The 21,775-nt window shown below is 38.6% G+C and overlaps 2 protein-coding genes across 2 annotated transcripts; one reads left to right on the top strand and one right to left on the bottom strand.

The window, feature by feature from the left end:
* Positions 1-6,705: 6,705 nt before the first annotated feature.
* On the top strand, positions 6,706-11,869 carry LOC134792605 (uncharacterized). The gene is made up of 6 exons (XM_063763838.1): positions 6,706-6,903; positions 7,468-7,685; positions 8,441-8,628; positions 9,646-9,808; positions 10,435-10,582; positions 11,174-11,869. Exons 1-6 carry the CDS (start codon positions 6,785-6,787, stop codon positions 11,595-11,597), a joined length of 1,260 nt encoding a protein of 419 aa, XP_063619908.1. The 5' UTR covers positions 6,706-6,784; the 3' UTR covers positions 11,598-11,869.
* A 2,040-nt stretch (positions 11,870-13,909) lies between these two features.
* Positions 13,910-20,639, bottom strand: LOC134792604 (elongator complex protein 2). Its single transcript, XM_063763836.1, has 12 exons — positions 20,427-20,639; positions 19,890-20,181; positions 18,944-19,147; positions 18,404-18,619; positions 17,815-18,035; positions 17,004-17,148; positions 16,672-16,863; positions 16,300-16,404; positions 15,683-15,848; positions 15,269-15,533; positions 14,766-14,974; positions 13,910-14,086 (listed from the first exon to the last, which is right to left on the bottom strand). Exons 1-12 carry the CDS (start codon positions 20,574-20,576, stop codon positions 13,969-13,971), a joined length of 2,283 nt encoding a protein of 760 aa, XP_063619906.1. The 5' UTR covers positions 20,577-20,639; the 3' UTR covers positions 13,910-13,968.
* Between the last annotated feature and the right edge of the window lie 1,136 nt (positions 20,640-21,775).

Here is a 21,775-nt window from a genome sequence, read left to right as displayed (position 1 = left end):
AAAAACATTACTGTAAGACTGACTGATGTTTGACTTGTATGTTTGTTTTTTTTTTGTCAATCCGCACTTACATACTCGTCAGGCTTCGCCTGACATGTCAGGATTGTTTGTCCTCAACTAACCACCGGAAGCTAGGTATAGTATAAGTTTGGAGTTAGGCAGAGGAAATAGAAAAAAATTGTATATCCGACCGTCTAGGAAATGTCAGAATGTTTAGAGTGATATTCCAAGTTTTCATATGGCAAATGGTAACCCTAATGACAAACGTTCGAAGCAAAAGAGCGAGGAGAACTCGCGGTTTTGGTTTAGCTATTCGGCTTACCGCTCCCATGAGTATGTAAACGCGGATTTAGAGTATCATATGAGTTTGTGTGTCGTTCCGTGTCAAAATGGATCTTAGGTGATTGCTGCGAGCCAAACGTATATTGATAACGATCAAAATTATGTAAACTCATACCCTAAGCTGTATTTTTATATGGAACCACACATTTAACCATAAAGGTCGCAATTTAGAGACATAGTTGATGAATTTAAATGTACTTAATTAGATTTATTTTAACTAACATTGTAATTAATATTATTTAAGTAACAATTGTGCATATCAAATAACGATAGTTTATTTATTTTATCTTAGAGATTATTAAGCCATAAAAAACACTTAAAATGTCACCTTTGAATTTCTAACAAACACTAATACTTTTTGTTTCAATATTAAAGTTTTTTTTCTCAGTGATCTGGATTAAAATGGACAGCTTAAGAAAAATCTTATAAAAGTCATCTCCTGTTCTTGCCTAATTATTTATTGTTAATTTAATTTAAAACACTATTAATGATAAACAAGTCTTAGAACTTACTAACACTACTTAATAGATGTTAAGAAAAATGACAGCTGGGTTGTCAAATTGCAGAGCTGGGCACCGTTAATCAAAAAGTTAACTTCGTTAATCGTTAATCCGTTAAATAAAAAGTTAACTTCGTTAAACGTTAAATCGTTACTTTTCAAAAGTTTTAACGGAAATTAATCGTTAACTCGAAATCGTAAATATTCGCAATAAGAAATAAAACTAGGAGATATAATCATAAATTTTTATTTTTATTAAAGACGAATCTACTAATTAACATGGTAATCATTACTAATGAATAATAGCATAGCCAATAAAAATATCATTCGCTAGCATCTGCCATAAGGTGCATGTTCCCCTTCATGAACATGAGCATATTAAAATTGTCGTCTGATAGCGACGCCCGCTTTGGAGAAAAAATATCTTTTCCCGCCGAAAACAGGCGTTCCACAGCAGCACTCGAAGGTATACTAGTGTTATGTTTGAGGCAACCGCCGCCTTGGTGTGAGTAGGTACTTAGGTATTAACGATTAACGGACTTAAGAAAAGTTAACGGAAGTTAACAAGTCCGTTACAGGTTTTTAAAGTTAACTTAAAAGTTAATCCGTTACTCGAAATCTTAACTTCGTTAATTAACGATTAACGGATTAACGAGTTAATGCCCAGCTATGTCAAATTGTTAGAATTATAAACACTCCCAATGCCTCGAAATATTTCAAAAATGTCTTATATTAATGACAAATAATTATTGTAACATGTAACCATATCTATTAGTGAACTATCTGAATTTGTAATGTAGCAAATATTCAAAATATATATCTAAGTAATATCTAGTGAAGTGTATAAAATATCTATTGAAATTTCTTATACCTAACTTTTATTAATTTACCGTCAGTTGTAACAGAAAACTTTCCGCGTTTTAAAATTTAGCAAAGAGCCAAAACTTTATTTTTCTGTGTTCAAAAGATAAATATTTGTTTGTATTATGTATACCACAAATCGTTTTCGTAGAACGTAGATATACATGCCAAAATATAAAATGTTGTCAGACTGTATGTAAGAATTTAGGACAACATGATTTTTTTTTATATGGCAGCAGATAGATTCAAAATCTTATACACGTATATTTATTTCAATTGGTATTAATACATTATTAAAATAAAAAGTACAGTATATTTGTGTTTTCATAGTTTTTTAGTGATTAATTTAATTTATTAATACGCTGCTAATATGCATCAAGTAATTTATTTAAAATATTTCTTGCCAATGTCACTTTTATATATGTATAAAACACATAAGTATCGTTTTCAGATAAAATGTAGGTACCACATTTACGAAACTCAATAAATAGAGCGCTAAAGACATACGCCCTTATTCATAAAACTTTACGGGCCTGATTTAGTTAAATTATGTTTTATCCCTAATTCTTACAAATACATTAGTATAAATGACAGATAATGACAAACGATTATTAGCTAATTAAGGTTTGTAGCGCGTTTATGAATAAGGGGGATATTCTATAGATAGCGAGATTTTACTTTACGAACAACTGACAATGTGGTACCTTTTTCGGAAAACGTCACATTTTTTTAAATTACTTCGTAGGTTGTTGGTCGGCTGTGATCAACAATAATATTGTACAATAAAATGTTCAGGTCAATTGAAATCAAAAATGTATATAAAATACTAGGTACTCCTGCTAAGAAAATAACTAGTATGTATCTCAATACTCGGTCCTTTGTCATAAATACTATATGAAATTCACGCTACGCGAGAAAATAAGTACTGAGTTTGATTTCATATTAGTGGTCGTTGAAAAGGGACCTTTTGGCCTGCAGGCATTTTTATTCAAGCAATATTAAAGGCCTATTGCTTTGGACGGCCACATAATGTATTTTGATTTAACTCGACGTTTCAGACGTGTGACAGCGCCTACGGATCTGAGCCTCTACCATCAGTTTTAACATTGACATAACGCTTACGTCTACGTAATTTACTTTCTGTACATCTCGCTTGCACTATTGCTCGCATATGCGAGTACGAGCGAGATGCATAGAAAGTAAGTTACGTAGACGTGAGCGTATATGTCAATGTCAAAACTGATGGTAGACGTACAGGTATCATGAGTGTGTGTGAGAACTTCAGGTGTTCCAACACGATCGAAACGTTGAGGTGAAAACGCATTTAAGTTCCGATTATTTTGAATATTTAATGTGACAAATGTATGGGCACAAAATATCACAATTATTTCTGTCAAACTTGTATAGAAATTACATTAAGTTATGCGTGAGTGAAATGTACCGATATTAATATCAAATCGAAATAATATTATTGCCAGCTATATAAGCCTCCTAATTTTATTTGAGGTTTTGGTAATTGTATACCCAATCCAATTTTAAATTATTTACTTATCTAACTATTACACCGTACGTGTAGCGTGATTCATTTCCTTTTAGTATTTGAGGCGGAAGAGTCAATGCAATCGTAACTAAAAATGTTTTAAAGATCATTTGTTATTGACAGATGATTTCCTTCCATTTTATTTTCTACCTTAACGCAAACATAAATAAAATCTAAAATCTAAAATATTCTGCACAACCGTATGATGCTTGTTATATTGATATGATTATTACAACAAAGTATAAAATCAATTTTAACCTTGTGGACGCCAATGACCGATATATCCGCACCGCAAGTTCAACGCCAAAGACCGATTAATCGGTCACAGACCACAGAGCAACATAGACCTACGTGCATATGCACAAAGTTCAATTTCAGTTTTAACACTTCGGTGACGTGGCGTCCGAGTGACAGCTTTTGTGTTTGACACGGCGTCGAAAAGGTTAAATCATATTAAACCATCTGTCAATGACAAACTAAAGATTCATTGATTCTATACTTATGTAAATTCTCAAAAAATTCGTGCTACGGATTTGATAGCTGATGTAGATGGCGCTTTACGTGTACAGTCCCATAAATTATACAGTTATTCAGTTACCGCTAAGCATATGGCGACAAACAGCATCATCTATTTCAGCTATCAAACGGATCATGATTTTTCTTAGACTTTACACATCTAATACAATCAATGCATCTTTGCTAAAGGTAGTATAGTATTGTATCGCTGTTAGAAACATTCCAATGTATAAAGAGCTTATTATAATAGTCACTGTAAATAGTGTTTGTTATTCGTTTCTGTTGATATTTGGTTATCTTTTATAGGCGTTGTATGATAACAGTTTTGTTGAATTGTTTCTCATTTATTATTTAACTACACTCATGGCCAAATTTAGAGAAACGCCAAAAAAAAAAAAGTTACTAATTTTAAAATCACTTTAATCCAATAATTAAACAATTTTTTTCCATTCCTCTAAATTAGTGAATGAGTGTATAATGCTGGTAATATTTTCAAGTGCTATAGTCCACTACGGTTTATGCCACATGGATCCAAATCTTAAATGTCGAGTTTACAAACATCTCCCATCAAATAATGTACTCCCATCAAATAATGTACTCCCATCTTAAAGGCCGCCAACGTACTTCCAACCCCTTTAGTGTCGCGGGTGTCCATGGGCGACGATAATCGCTTACCATCAGGCGATTCGTCTGCTCGTCTGCCTCTTATATCAAAAAACGAAAACATCTTTACAAGCCAACGTTCCAAAAATATTTAGGTACAGTCAGCAGCAGAAATTGCTAAGCGGGTGAGGTGTTCATAATCACCTAGACACGCTCTTATTCTCTTAACAATAAAGTCGCGTCAAGATCGTTTTGAACACCTGGCCCGCTTAGCAACTTCTGCTGCTGACTGTACACGACCTTATTGTCTTAGGGTCTTGGGGACGTGTAATAAATATATTTTTGGAACGTTGGCTTGTAAAGATATTTGTGACTTCGATTGTAATAATATTTATATTTGACAGAAATTCATATGTATAAAGGCTGATTTGTTTTGTTGTACCTTTATTAAAATTTTGTTACTAAATCGCGAAAAAACTATAAAATCAGACTGTTTTAACATTTCTAAGCACATTTGAAGTTTACTACCTACTTTTAATTCATAGTTTGGTAACAACATAGGGGATTTTCGTTTTCTCGTTTTCGAGGTTGGTATCTGCGGATATGATGGTCGTTCTTGTCTACGTGACAGCGTGATAAAACTGTGTCCGTCACTTTCTATCACGCGGTGTTAAAAAGTGGCAGTTAATTTATCACGTGGATAAAGCGGAATTAAAGCCTGCTGCATAAGTTGTTTGCCACCGACTTGGTGCAAAAATATGTCGGTATGTTTTTATTGTTTTAATAATGGATATATGTATAGCCGTAAGGAAAATATTGCCAGCATTATGTTCGACTTTCTATTGATTACCTACATTATGATTGTATGTATGAATAGCGTAAGGTCTGTATGATGTATACCCGCGGTAGAGTAGAAGGTAGTGAATGCACTTGTGAATGACAATAAAGCGTCTCAAACATTCATCTTGGTTTGTTTTTTGTATTCCACTTTTTGTCCTTTGATTTTCTACCTCAATACAAACAATATAAAATTGATATTTAAAACACTTCGCCTTGCTTGCTTATAGTATTGATTTTATGATTATTACAGCAAAGTAAGCTCTATTTTATATCCCAGATTACTTAAAAACGTTTTTGGTATGACTCTAGTCATTCCTGTGGTGGCGGTGACCACCATTAAATAAATTACAGTTCTTTTATCTGATATTTGGAATTTGGATACCTATCTACTTATAGTACGCTAATAGTACGCTTTACCCGTACGTAAATATCCCAGTAGCCTCAATAATTGTAGACTAGCAACAATATATTATAGTTACATTAATATTTTGATACCTACCTAATTCAGTAAAATAAGTTCTGATAATAATATGTTCACCTATTGCGACATCGGGGAATCCCCGGAACGCGTTACAGAAAATTGAAACTTGTGTCTTACAAATCAAAGTTCAGATTCGCTTACACTTTAAAGTTAAAATTCAAATGATAACTGCAACCGTTATTATGACGGATCTTGCTGTTATCATTATCACCTACTTGATTCGTGTAAGTTTTGCCTTATGACCTAACTAAATGTAGGCGCAAAAGTTTTATCTCTCTTAGTATTTTTTTATTTTTACGGAGATGTTGGTTACCTTTTTTTGCCATTACCACTAAGAGGAGGGATTACGTGAGTCAGCTAGTTATTATTATTTATTGGAGAAGTGGCAGGCTCATGGGCCCTTGCCAAAATACAGTAAGCGTAGATTACAAGTAAAACATTTCACATAATGGCGGCCGAGACCACGAACCGCTGAATAATGTCCAAGCATTGGTTATTCGCATTTCCAGAAGAATTCTTCATTAACTGCACCCGTCACGTTTGCCATTCACTGCATAATAATAATATGCTATCTAAATTGTAAATTAAACAGCAGAATGAATTAAATTTTTAAAAAATATCTGGAGCACGATTCGCCATGTTTCATGGATCATTCGAAAGTCGTCAGCTAGTTTCATAAACATATCAACTGTCACTGAAGTGTCACTATGACAGTCAGTGCCAGTGTTGCTGTGTGAGAAAGTTTTGTGTTATTTCAAAATATTCTTTAAGGCCTAAGCAATTAGTAAAACTATATAAAACATATTTTAATTAATTTTTTGCTACTAGTAAAATATTTGTACAGAATTACATTATTGTGTTTAATCAATGAATATAGTTGAAAAGACGTAATGTTTAGTATATTACCGAATTTTTTTAAATATATTCGCGAATAACCTAAAGTGGGCTGGCAATACCGTTCACTTGTTGAGCACTATTTTATTTTATTTCTGAATGAGTAATGTCTCTTTTATAGTGAAAAGGAAAGTGTTTACTCGTCTTTGTTTATAGTGGAAGGCGTCATTTTTTATTCAAGAGTGTATGTACTTGTCTGTAAAGTAAAATGTCCGAAGACGTGTCTTATGTGTCGGTTTGCCATTTCACGAGTGACGCTTTAAACATACTGAATCGTCTGAATACAAGGAGATTATTCCCCAGTACTGGACCGGGTAAACTGCCCAGGTATGTTGATATTTCATTATCTTTGTGTGTGGCAATATACTGTTTTGATGTTATGATATGACATTTTGGAGCTGACTGTATAGTAGACGTCAAGGATATGTTTACACTTTTGCACCTTACCACTTTGTAATAAGGAAATAAATGTAAACATACCATTGACAGACGTCGTATTACTGTACCAACACTTCTTGCTGATAAGTCTATGTGAAGTTCTCAATTTTGGACTTTATGAGCTGTGCTGTGACTGACTTCTCTAATAACAGAGTATGTAATATAAGACATTTATAATAGTACATTATGCCACGAGCCACGAGGGGGGTAAGCCGCAGGCTGAAGGGAATTAAAGACCCGAGTTTGCAATATACATTACAGGCATCCATTATCTATAGCAACCACTTAACATCAGGCGTTTGCCACCAACATGGTATAAAAAAATATTACACAAAACCCAAGGACAACCCTTAGGTTTTAAATTTAGAATTGAGTTTTTATTGTCATTGCTGACACAATAATTATCACATGCAACGGTACTCGAGGATTAAAACAGAGCCTTTATATTTTCAGGGATTGGAGAGGCTTAGCCAATCTAATAGGAATAACAGCCCAAGATGCAGAAAGCAGACATGAGAACATGGTGAAGTGGATTCTGGAGACGTGGGTCCAGAATGCGAAGGAGTTGTCGGTGGTGCACCAGCTGCTACGGCACCTGGAGACCATTGACAGATACGACATCAGGGATGATCTGCAGAACCTGGCCAATGCTAACAGACTTGTTAATACAGGTAAACTTACATTTAAAAAGAGTCAATACTAACCGACTTTAACATGTTCTATGTGGTGTCATTAGGTATAAATGTCATATTTTCATAGAAATTTGACATTGATCATGATATTTCCCAACTTTGTCATTTATCCTCAATTAATTGTGAATGCCATGCAAAGTATGCATTTATGTACTATCTTTGGATTCTTTTGGGGTATAATGATTTCATACATAAGTCACACCAAACTCAAGGGTGACTAAATATGATAACTATGTATATAACTATTGAGGAACTTTAGGACAATAACTAAGGTGTTATTAGTAAATAATGTGAAACCGCAAACTACGACACACTTTGTCATTACTAATTCGTGATTCGCACATACTATTAAGAAGGCTCATGTTTACAATTTTTAAGCATTATTAGATTGCACAACGGGACTTAATCGCGTATTTCAAACATATGTAAAACGTTCAAACTGATAAACAAGACCAAGTGCGGGTAGTTCGAAAAACTCGCGCGGCCAGAAGATGTTGATGTCAACTTTAACCAGTCTTCTCCGAGACCACGGAGACAACGCCGTCCTCGAAACGTCGGAAGTAAATCTTAACTCTTAAATACGCGATTAAGTCCCGGACCTAAAACCTCACAACGCCATCTACTTCAGCTGCCAAACATCGCAAATTTTTACCTTGGGCTTGTCTAATACAGTCAATAACCCTTATATATATTAGAAGCATAAAATAAAATGCTGATACTTTTTATATCAACAGAACAAAAATGGACCATAGAGCGCCAAATGGTGCTCCACTGTCCTGTCCAAGAGAATGACCAGCTGTTGACTATGGACGACGTGGACCAGGGCGCCCCGGTGGAGTACGACGCGCTGGTGCTGTACGCTGCTGATGACCAAGAGTTTGTGGATGTTATGATTCATAAAATGTCGGAGATTGGATTCAAAGTACGTATATTTCATGGCTCTATCTCTCTGTCTCTATCACGCTACGAAAGCATAGATATACTGCCGAAGTTTCTATGCACTAGTTTTGCTGTTTCTCCGTATACAGCATGGCTCTATCTCTCGCTGTAACACGCTGCGACTATCTGCCCTTCGGGATAATGAAATAGTAGACATACCCTTCGGGATAATGAAATAGTAGACATACCCTTCGGGATAATGAAATCGTAGACATACCCTTCGGGCATAGATAGTTAGATAGCATCCTCATTAGGGTGCATCCACACCTTCTTTCTCTTTGCCTTATTCCCATTATTTGGGGTCGGCTCTCCTCGTTCGCATGCGCCAGGACCGTGGCTTTAGGTCTTCCTTGTCTGCTCGCTTCCCTGTTCGGCAATGCCAAGGCTTGCCGAACTACGTGGTTTTCGGGGCGTCTCATCACGTGGCCGTACCAGCGAAGCCTGCTTTCCGTGACTTTGTTTGTGATGGCTTTGGTTGTGGGAACTTTGTAACTACCTCTAATGTATTAATTTTTCACTTTATCGAGTCTTGTTACTCCAGCCGCCCACCTCAGCATCTTCATCTCTGCCACATGTAATTTTTGTTCATGCGCCTTTTTGATTGCCCAGCATTCAGCACCGTACATCATTGCCGGTCTCACGGCTGTCTTGTACACTTTGCCCTTGACTTTGATTAGCATTCTTGTATCGGGTGCATCCACACCATAGTTAGCTTTTGTGGAGCAACACGGTACCTAACATTCATTTATAGGTAACTTACCCTAATTACTTACTGTTGCACAATGTTGCTCCACAGTTCCTCCAATCTCTCTTCCAACTCCAAAAGTTAGCTGTGGTGTGGATGCACCTGTAATACTGATTTATTTCTTGGCTCCTTTGACATTGCAATAAGCCTGGAAAACGCTAGGATTATACTTGTACCTATACTCTTAGTTATATCTTAACTTATTTCACTCCACCTGACTAGCTCCACTATAGCCATTTGTGTACATTGTTGCAGTTATTCACAAAGCACAGCCTGAGACCAGGCGCGATCCCCTACGGGCCCATGACGGAACTGATCAGCTCGCGATGTCGCCACACCATCCTTGTCTACTCGCCCGCCTTCTTCAAGAGCTTGGACGATCGCTTCTACACGGAGTATGTCCACGCCAGGAACATAGGTCTGTACTCTCTACGACAATGTTGTTCACAAAGCACAGCCTGAGACCAGGCGCGATCCCCTACGGGCCCATGACGGAACTGATCAGCTCGCGATGTCGCCACACTATCCTTGTCTACTCGCCCGCCTTCTTCAAGAGGCTCGACGATCACTTTTACACGGAATACGTCCACGCCAGGAACATAGGTAATAGAATAGGCCAAATGAAATAACATGGCATGGATAACGTCAAGTGACTTTTGATTTGCATTTGTCATCCAGATACTTTTTTCCTTTGCGATTGGTCGATAAACCATTGTCGTCTTAGCTATGGCCTGTTACAAGGTGCCGAAAAAAAGATGGTTATATTTATGAAAAAAAAAAACTCGGTAAGGTATATTTGGGTAATTCCGAAAGGAAAAATAAACACTAAAAAAGTGGCGTATAATTCCGAAAAGGGACTCTTATTACAACGGAATACGAGTGATTTTAAATGATTTTAGTGATTACCTTATATCCGAAACTATCCGAATACACCTTATTAATTTTTAATAGATCGACCCTCGATTACGATTCGTCTCGTATTGTCATTATACATTTCTGAGTTTGCGTAACATGTCTACATAGTTATTATAATTTTGTTTTCAGAGAAGAAGCACACCCTTATCCCGTGCATGTACCGCGAGTGCACGCTACCGCCGCAGTTCCGGTACATATTCGCGCTGTACGTCAACTCCACGGCGTACAACTTCTGGGATCGCCTCGCCAGTTCGGTCGACGCCGGTCGGACGCCTAGGTATGTTCACATAATGTTTTAAGTACTATATCTTGCACCGCATGCCAATAGCAATAGCAATGAGCTGTTGATGATGATGACGCAATTTACTATTATCTGTTTTCCTTTATTGTGTATGAAAACTGTAATTTGTGACTTCTAAACATAAACTTGGACTTACCTGGCCTCTTTCTTAGACATTAAAGTACAATAATAGCTTTTCAGCCATATTCATATTTAATGACGCCAACTAGTGAGCTCTTTGGGAAGGTTACACGAAGTTAACAATATGTCCTGATACATTTTGGAATGAAGTTCCTGATCGGACGGTTTGCGGATGGGACTAGGCGAAAAAAGTGAAAAAATTTGCTGTCACATGCCATACTATTGCGAAATATGTAATGAGACTAATAAGAACAGAACAGAACAGAACAAAACAAAACAAAACAAGAGCATGAACACGTCACCAGCCTTTCGTAACTTCGTTCCAACCGAGTGTTCCACAATGCTCACCACTACTTTTCGATTGGCGGTAGTGGACAAACGATTGCCATTTTAGCTGCGGCCCAATGATAATGAACTAGGTATTAATTATACAAATTTCTTTAACAGGCTACTCCCCACAAACTCAGTGCGAATCCAGGAGGTGACCAGCGGCAGCCAACTCAGGCTCAACGGCAGCCAGCTGAAGATCACCAACGGTCCCGTCCCCAACGGTCAGATACCCAACGGAGTCCCCACCATCCAGGTCAACGGTCAGCCTAGCCAGTATGTAACTCAACCTAGCAGCCATACTCAAGCTTGTATCCCTTCAGAAGGGTGTGTGTCTCAACATACTACTACTACTATAGCCTTACCAGATGTACCGTCAACTAGCCTATCTGTTTCTGTGACATCTCTAGCTTCGCTGGACTCGCGGAGAACGGAAAGTGCCTCTCTCAACGATTTAAGCACAAAGAAAAAGAAGAAAAGTTTTTTAAAGAAGTTGTTAAAGTTTCCTAAAAAGAAGAAAGAAGTGTTGCTCACTACGAATTGAGTGATAAGAGTGTGTGTTAGGTAAACACGTTGTCGGCATCTATGTCATGTCGCTGTTTTGGCTATTGGGAATTATATAACGACTTTCAGACTGAACAACAAAAGGTTATCAATTTGTACTATTTTTATACAAGTGCCTTTAACTTTAAACACTATATATAAGAGAAAGCAGTTACGTCCACTGAAAAAGGCGATTGCAGTGCATCAAAAAGTGCTAACGTTAATTTAAGTGAAAAGACACCTGTACGGTTACCATCAGTTTGTCACTGACATAAACGCCGTCGAGAACGTAATTTACTTTCTATACGTCTCGTTTGCACTAATATGCGAGTGCGAGCGAGACGTATAGAAAGTAAATTACGTTCTCGACGGCGTTTATGTCAGTGACAAACTGATGGTAACCGTACTGCTCTACTGAATCGTGTGGTTCCATTAATAGGGTAGTTTACCTAATATCATCTCGGACTTCCATTTTTAGATACCTGCCACTATAGTTAGGTATTGCACGGCAATTAAGTTCAAATCTCTCCTGTGGACATACCCAAAGTTAAAAGCTATGATGCCTTCTGTTTGACCCCTATCCGTTTAAATGGGTAGGTACTTCTTATATATTAAGCCTGTGTGTGTGGGTGTTTTTTAGTATATGCACACAAGTTGTTAATTATTGCCCACAGGAGTGACAACTTTTGCTGTAAAATCTGTATATATGATCCATTTATTTGATTTAGTCTCCTCCTCCTCATTGAGGATTCAAATGCTAATTTTATACATCACATCTAATGACACGCAATTTTATACCTTAATCTTCTTGCCTAATTCTTCTCTTCCATGTTTTTTTATAATTCTTTCAAATCTTTATATACTTCTAGAACGTATTTTTTATATAAGTAGGTATTGAATTAAATTACATCACAAGGCAATTTTTGTCAAACAGGACTTTATACTTCTAAAAATAGTCGATTTAAAATATTTCATATTATCGATGTGAATGGCGTGGCGTTGCCTTTTTTGTATATTTTAAGATACAATTTTAGTCATAGTTTAAGTTTAACAAAAATGTGCAATGGCAATGGGTCGTGCAAAATGTGATAGGTGTCTGATTGAGGTTTTTAGACCTACATTTTGGAGCTTAAGCTAAAATGTCCAGAGGACCGATTTTTGAAATTCGAGCGCTCGATTTCGTCACTCGAAAATCGGTGGAAAACAGTGAAATGCTAATTTTTGAAATACGAGCCATAGAAATTGGGAATCGAGTGGTATCGACCACTCGTTTTCAATTCTATTAGTAGAATTTAAATGCCGGGTACTGGAGATATTATTTAACGAAATACACGAAATCGAGCGGCTAAATTCAAAAATCGGGCCCCTGAGCTAACTATGATTATGTCTTAGCATTTTCTCCTATAAATAAAAGCGTATGTGTGTTTGTTTATTTTGTATACATAGTGCTGCTGCTTTAATAAGAATTTATTAAAATGGCTCAAATTAAGTATGTACCATCCAAATCAGTGAGTATAGTCATTTATTCCATAAAAGCAAAAATATCTAGTTTTGGTGCTATTGCGTATTACTACATTACTACTTACATATTACTTTTTAATTGCAAGCGTCTATGGACCACAGTAACCGTATGCTTGTTTGCCTCCAACATGGTATAAGTAAATAGAGAGAGAATAGAGAGTGTTTAATCGTGGCAAAATAAAAGAAGAAAACAACACGTAACACAACTTAACATATAAGCCACGAAATTTTAATAGACTTAGCGCCACTTGCACCATCCTTCAAAGAGAATATAATCACTACGTTTTACCATCCCATCCCTCTAACCCGGGGTTGACCGGTTAAACCTGGAGTTACCATGGTTACCAGTACAATGTGACACTGGGTTAACGGTTTAACCGCTTAACTCCGGGTTAGTGGGATGGTGCGAGGGAGCCCTACCGTTCAGGAACTAGACCCAATATTTTTTTGTATTTGTTACCATAAAGTGAGAATTTGAACGATGAAATTGTGATAAAATGCCTTCTTTTACAGTAAATGTACATTGGATATTTTGATTAATGTTTTGAATTAAATACTTTATTCTTAATTGATTGTTTTATTGCCCTCTTTCTAAATGAAAGAATCTTAACCTCACAGATATGACTAAGTAATGTGTAAGCTTTGGCAATGTATCATGCAGTAAAAAATTAACCTTATAAAAGTTTGCAGATTCCTATAGAAGTAATTTTTTTTTACGCGATTTCTTATTTATTTGGCCCACTTTTTACCTGGAAAATTTAGTCTTGAGAGTTAATCGTTTAAACAGAAAACTTTAAAGTATAAACATTTATTTGTTAATAAATTCTCGTTAAACATATATTGTATTATGATTATGACACAGAGACCCCATAGACCCTGACAACATGGTCGGCGCCACCGCTAGCCAGTAGAAGTGCATTTTCATCTTGCCTGAACGCCAGCCTCCGGACGGTCAAGTGATGTGCCGCACTGAAAAAAATAGAGTTTTTAATTATTATTATTTGACAGCTGAAGTAAATGTTTCTGGACGTCCCCGAATATTAAGGGGCCACTGATTAACAGTCCGCCGGACGGTATCGGCCTGTCAGTTAGAACAAAATTTTGACAGTTCCGAACAACTGACAGGCCGATACCGTCCGGCGGACTGTTAATCAGTGGGCCCCTTTATACACTTTATGCAGTAATTCTGGTCAAAAAGTTGACGTTTTAACTATTCACTTGGGGGCTATTCATAAATTACGTCATTTCAAATTAGGGGGGGGGGGGGGTCTAGACATCGGATGATGGTAGCATGAAGAAGGAGGAAACGAGGTCATTCGAAGCATGATTTTTTGATGATTTTAGGGGGGGGGGGTCAAAAATCGGCAAAAATCGATGACGTAATTTATGGACAGCCCCTTGCCACAAAACCGTGTAGCGCCATCTAGTTCCGCTGTAGTGACTGGGGGAAGGATTTTTTTACATTTAACATCTCTTCTACAGTCAACAATACTCTGGTTCTTCACAGGGACGCAATATAATAGACAGCTAATAACAAAAAATCAACAGTGTCAAACAGTTTGTGACAATTGTGACGATACCTATCCTCTCGGTAAAGTAATAACTTTGTGACGCCAGTGTGGCTAATTGTGTAGCATAGTGAACCAACCTGTGATCTAGTTCTTTCAGCAACGTCCACTCCTTGCCGAACGTGTAGAACTTTATGATGCCCGAGTCCAGGCCGACCGCCGCCAGGTTCTGTACTGTTGGTGCAAAAGCTAAGGCCGTCACAGAATCCTTTGGGAGGTCTAGGGTGCTGACTAGCGCGTAGGAGCCGAGGGAGGTGTTGGTAGGGGTGGATTTGGTCCATAGGCAAATCTGGGAAATAAAAAATAAACATATTAAGAAACAGAATTTATTGACGACGGTGATTCAAGTGGGCTTCTAAACGTCTTTAACGTACACCTAAGTAACAGTGGCCGAGGCGGCCTGCACAACGAGTTTGAGCCCTGCTGTTGCCTGCTGTATAAAGTCCAACGTCGTTCGCAGGAGGAATATACCACAGGCTATACATGTAACCTGTAACCTTTTTTTTTTGTTTTCTCTTTGTTCGATTTGTTGCTGTAAGTTTTTGTTGCGACAATAAATGACTTTTTTTTAAGTACTACTAACCTTGCCTTCCCTAGAGCCAGTTCCAAACATGTTAGAATCGTCCGTCCACGCGCAACACCAAATTATCCTCGTATGCACGCCGTTCGTCTTGTCTGTACAGGCCACCTGCTCAAACGAGTTTGAGCCCTGTTTCCTGCTACATAAGGTCCAGCGTCGGTCGCGGGAGACGGAGAGAAGGTGTTGGGAGTCAGGACTGAAGGATAGTTGGGTGACGGTGAGCTGGTGGGAGACCAGGGTTTGGATCTGCTGCCAGTTTTGAGTTTCCCTGTGAAGAAGGTTTAAATTTAGAAAAATCTGGACCAAAGCTTGTCGGTCTTGACTTTTATGAGCATATTTGAAATTATCTTTAAAATCTTGTTTCAAAATATGTTTCACAATGCACTTAAAAAATAACCTTTAATAATAATATCTCACCAGAGCCTGAGTGCCGCATGTTCGGCCACGTTAGCCTTGCAGGCTGACGCCAGTAGGGTGCCGTCGGGAGACGCGGCCAGCGCGAACACTTCGTACCCGTGCCCGTACAGCTTGTGGCGCTCCGGCCATAGTGTGTTTTGCATTAGAGTTTCTTCTGTAGGAGGTTCTACAAGAACAACACGTTTATTTTAATATCATACAATATCCAATTTACTTTCTTCTCCTAATTGAAACAGTACTAAAATTAAAACAACCCATGGAAGGTAAAGGCCTTAATTAAGTCCCGTTTTCATAATTTAAAATGTGTAAAAATGGTTAAAGTTTAAATCAGTGTTTTTATGCAGGCAAAAGTCAGATTGAAGGAGAAGGTTTTTTGCCTGTTTCCAAGTGGTCTTGTAATATACTACCAAGCATGGCGCAACATTTCAATTTCACATCTATTTTACATTAAAGAGTGGACCACATTTTAGTGTTCCATTCCAATCAACATTAGCTGTAGCCGCGCCCGTCAGTTAACGTTATTGCCTGTCAAAGGGTTAAATAAGGAAAAGTTACACAAAGGAATAATCGGAGACTTTTAATAATCTATGGCTAAATTGGCTAAGCCGACAACATACCTGTTAGATTGACAGGCACGAAGTATCCGTCGTCATCGGCCACGTCTCCCGCGAACACCGCCTTGTTGGACAAGCCCAGCGACGGCACCGAGGCACCCTCCGCACCTGGATATAGTATATATTTGTTGGCGTAAGTTAGTAGCTGTTTAGTTGGCGTAAGGTCCATAATGTATATACGTAATGATCTATAGTATATTTCCTTTTTTATATCCTCCTAAAAATTGTCAGTGAATTTTGAATATACAGTGTAAGAAACAGAGTTGATTTTGTTATGTTTGAAAATTGAACGAAACAATACAAATGATACTCTAGCCGCTGCTCCTATTGAAAATGATTTATGGCTATATCTTCAAATTTAAATTGATGACTTACCAGCATCCTCCCCTCCTAGAGGCTCGCCAACGATAGTTTGGTAGTTGTGCGCGAAGTTGGAAGGCGCGTCGAACACGCGGATGACCTTCTCTTCGGCCGCCGACGCGAACGTGCGCGATGATATAGGAGCTATAGCGGCGAGGTCGTAGCCGTGCACTTGTGGCCGTGCTAGTTCGTGCCACTCCACTGCGCCTAGATAACAAAGTAGAGAAATCAATGAAACATTAGTTCTATAGATAGTAGCCAGACTCAGCTCGCCGACCCTGTAGTAGTTAGAAATTGGTAACGTTAGGTCAAGTGGCAAATGCATAAGACACTTTGTTTCGTAATACCGTCGGGTCGCGTCCACGGCGCGTGCAGCCTCGTGGTCTGGTCGGCGGAGACGCTGAGGAGGTACTCCGCTGGCGCCCAGGCTATGTCTTCAACTCGTCCAAAATGTCCCCCGCAGACAACACGAGGCTCCCATTGACGGGTCTCCTAGAAATGATTAAAATAAGGGCTTAACTAAGTCAAATCACGTGATTCTAATTAAAAACTTCATCGTCTCCAGTTAATTCACTAAGCTAGTGCGCACTCGTCGCAATAATATGGCATTATATCGTGAACCTGGGGTTACAAAAAAAGCCCACCCTTGAAAGTGAATATTATGTACAATTTTAAGATTACACCCGAAAACTCCTGATTTGGGTCTTCGATACCTAAAGGTCTAGTAGATCGCTTTTTAGGTATATTATACTCATTCGAAATTGCCAATGGCAATTATAGTTTGCGGGTTGGATAAAGCACTACGCTGATGTTCACTCGGGTCCGATATGGCTGATCTGGTAAGTTCTAGTTACTTTGTCATAAATATCTACTTTATTTTCACTTAAAACTTACTTATTACTTATTTTTTTTTTCTTAGTATTTAAGAGATTTTGCAATGCCCTATCATGTACCACCTACTTTACAAATAACACCTGTGTATCGTAATTTGTAATGTACCTGATTATGCAAATAAATGAAATATGAAAAATGCTACATGGCATTACAGTTGGGCCCTTGAATAAAGCACGCGTTATGTTCTACGTTGCTGGACCTAATGGTGTTTACTCGTGATTGCGATAGGCCTTTACAATATGGTTTTTTTTATCGTTTACTGACCTTATTAAGTTCCCAGATATGGAAGGACCCGTTATAGCCGTGTCCTAAAAAGGAGCCACCTCCGGGTCCGAACCGGCTACCGTAGAATCCTAATCCATTTCCCCCCACCTCGCCTACTCGAACGCGCTCCACCCACGCGCCTGTTTCGTCCGGGGCCCAGACAATCAGGGTTTTGTCCAGGGATGATGAAAGGAGGCGGTGGACTGGGGTGGTGGTTCCATCTGCAACAAATGTTAATGTTGATTTTTGTGTGATGTCTTGTAAATTTTACAGTATAAAAATGGGCCGAATATTCGGTAATTATTAAGTATTCGGCATATTTTTCAAAGTTCGTATTCCGCCGAATATTTCGGTACAAACTGCCGAATATTTACCAAATAAACAAATTATTTTTTAAGGGCGTCCACTAGCTGGCGCATGTGCACTTCGCGGTCAGGCATGACTGGCATGAGACGGATCCAACACATGCGGAGTGCAGACACCCACCCCTCATGTCCAGCCAGCACTGCTTCAAGCACCACCCAATCTGTCACACACGCCTGAAACACTTTCTGTTCCACCTTGATGCTGTGTGGGTTGTTCCACATACCTGTATTGACGCTGGGATGCCATTGGACCCCATACACCCACCCCTCATGTCCAGCCAGCACCGCTTCAAGCTTCACCGCCCACTCTGTCCCACAAGTCTGGAACACTTTCTGTTCCACCTTTATGCCGACTGCAGGTTGTTCCACGTGGAGCTGAATACGCCATAAACGGATGTATGTGTCTTGGGAGGCGGATGCTAACAGTATGGTGTTGGAATCTATAAGTTTAAGACATGTTTTTCTTTTAGGAAAATGTAGATTAAGTCACAAAAACTGGCACCAAATGGTAGTACAGGTTAAGTTAGATATTTTCAATGAGGCACTGAGGGCAGTTACCTGATCCCGTGCACCGTGCTACTACGTGACGATAATGGTTTTATGAGACATTTCGTTAACTATTTCATCAATGAGGGATTAATCAAGGACAAAATAGATTTAGCATTGAGAACTTGTAGGTTGAAAAACAGTCCTGATAATAAAAAAAAAAACGTAACTAAAGGTCAGGAATAGTATTCACAATTAGGATATAAAAACACATTTACCAATGTCCATAACATCCAGTCCTCGCACCCAGTCCTCATGCCCGACTAGAGTGTGCACTCTATGGAACTCCTCTCCAGCGAACACATGTATCTTGTGGTCGTCTAGTGCACAGAACAACACAGGCTGGCCTCCGAGATGGTGTGGTTGCAGTGTGAGGCACAGGCCAGAGTTAAGTGAGATTGTTTGCTTGTGGTTTGTTGTACCTTTGGAAACAAATGAGACATTTATTTTGACGACCGGTCTGGCCTAGTGGGTAGTGACCCTGCCTATGAAGCCGATGGTCCCGGGTTCGAATCCTAGTAAGGGCATTTATTTGTATGATGATACAGATATTTGTTCCTGAGTCATGGTTGTTTTCTATGTATTTAAGTATTTATATATTAAATATGTCGATGTTTTTGTATTTTTTTTGTATTTTGTATGTCTGAGTACCCACAACACAAGCCTTCTTGAGCTTACTGTGGGGCTTAGTCAATTTGTGTAAGAATGTCCCTATAATATTTATTATTTATTTGTATGTCTTTCCCATCACGGAACAATGGTGTTCCGGACCTTTGGGAGGCATGCGCGGAGCCGAAGCCAACACGTAGAGGCCCTTTTGACACTTTAATGAAATGTAAGGGGTACACCGAGCGGATGCTGCCCTTGCCCGTGTCATGGGACGCACGCAGAGGCAGCACCCGCCAGGGTGTAAGGGCTATTGAGAGTTGATGGAATCTAAAATGAACTAGGTTATTGGGTGAAAGCGATGGACTAAGTACTGAGCTATGGGGTAAAAAAAAAACTTATTATTTATTATTATTATTTATATTGTGAACCAAACAAAATAAAATCAACTCTATTTCTTACACTATAGGTCCAAATTTCATTTACAACTTTTTATGTTTCATTTGTATGGCTGGGTCTTAGGAGGCTAGTCATCTATATAAAAAAATATTAACTCACCATCTTTCCTCTCCCAAACTCTAATAGTAGAATCAATAGACCCAGTGAAAACCAACAAATCATCATCTTTAGTATACAGCCCATTCACACAAGCCACCCCATCTGTGTGCCCCGACAATACACTAGTCACTTTCCAAACCCCATCCACAAAGGCCCAAATGGCTGCGGTTTTGTCTGCAGAGCATGATAGTAGCTCTGTGCAAGAGCCGTCTGCCTTGCGGAGCCATTTCACTGAGTTTACTTTGGACTTGTGGTGGCTGAGAACTTTTATTGGGTTGGTGCCTTTTAGATTCTGAAAACAAAAGATAGGTATGACTTTAAAGTCTTGGCACAGTGTATATGATTTATTATTTAAAAAAAATAGCGCCAACTTAAGCCATGTCACAATCTCATAACAATACACAGCTGTTATAACATATTTCGCATTATTATGCTGTATATTCTGAGCGGTATCCACAACTGTAGGCCATAATAATAAAAAGTGATAGCCATTTTTACTTATAGCAGCTACTACTACTGATATAATAGTAAAATCACCGTATTATAAATAACAACAGCGTTTGTTGCTCCATAACAGATAATTCCCTCATTATTCCAGTCTGCTATTTCAGGTGTACGGTTACATGCTACGGATGTGTAGATCTCCTGGATAGTTAGTTCCATGCTTTCAGTGGATTTTAAGTGCATTTGAAATCATGAATTATTTATTTTTCTCAAAAAACACGAATTGGTTTTTGTTTGTATACTTTTATAGGTTATTTTGTCAAAATTGTCATATGGTTGTCATCAAGTTGTCATTTGACCCGTCGCACACGTTCGGAATTTTCATTCATTTTCGTACAGAATGACAAGTGTAAACGCGACGTCGCTCTACAAATGCATAGCGCTGTCTCGCTTGCACATGTCATTCCGTACGGAAAATTACGAACGTGTGCGGCAGGCTTAAAGGCCATAACACACTATCGCACCGCACCGCGACCTTGGTGCGTCGCACCCATAAGTGAGAAACAGATATCTGTTTCTCGCTCTCACTTATGGGTGCGACGCACCAAGGCCGCGGTGCGGTGCGATAGTGTGTTACCACTATAAGGGTCTACTACACGGCTGTCAACCATGTTTCCAGCCTTAGCATTAAATTTATAGCTGGTCAAGCAAATCTTGTCAGTAAAAAAAGGCGCGAAATTCAAATTTTCTATGGGACGATATCCCTTCGCGCCTACATTTTTCAAATTTGCCGCCTTTTTCTACTGACAAGATCTGCTTGACCAGCTATAGTAACTGGAGATGTCATCGCTGTCATTTTCTTTACGAAACAGTCTGCCGATTTTTGCGGGGAAGGGAACGTCAAATGTATTGCTATTTCTACATGATTTTTACGTAACGTACAAATAGCTATGTCAGTCCATACAAAAGCTTGCACAATTGTGCAAGTTTTTCGGCAGAGGGGTAAGCTCTTAATGGCCACTCCAGTCATTAAATGCTCTAAGCTTCCAGCATTTTTCCAGCTGTCCTAATAGGGCATGAATCTAGTATTAAACTATGATTAAACTGGATTGGGCATGAGTGGTGGGGGTAACTGACAGAACGGGATAGTCTTACGTATCTTTCAGTAGGAGTAGCAGAGAAAGCGCTATTATTGTTTGTCCTTGTCACAGTCGCACATATTTTTGTTCCCCACCGTTAATTTAGTATGGATTATGGTGGGATTGGTGGGCAACAAATAAATTCGACCAATCATAGTGACGCATTGCGTATGTTTTGTCCCTCACGGAGGCACGCGTATACCACTTCTATAGGATCCTACCTACTATAATAGCCATAACACACTACCGCACCGCACCAAGGTCATTGTGGAACGCACCCATAAGTAAGAGGGAGAAAGAGAT

This window comes from Cydia splendana, chromosome 8, assembly GCF_910591565.1.
Source record: "Cydia splendana chromosome 8, ilCydSple1.2, whole genome shotgun sequence".
Lineage (NCBI taxonomy): Eukaryota > Metazoa > Arthropoda > Insecta > Lepidoptera > Tortricidae > Cydia > Cydia splendana.
This window is presented reverse-complemented; position numbering and strand designations above follow the sequence as displayed.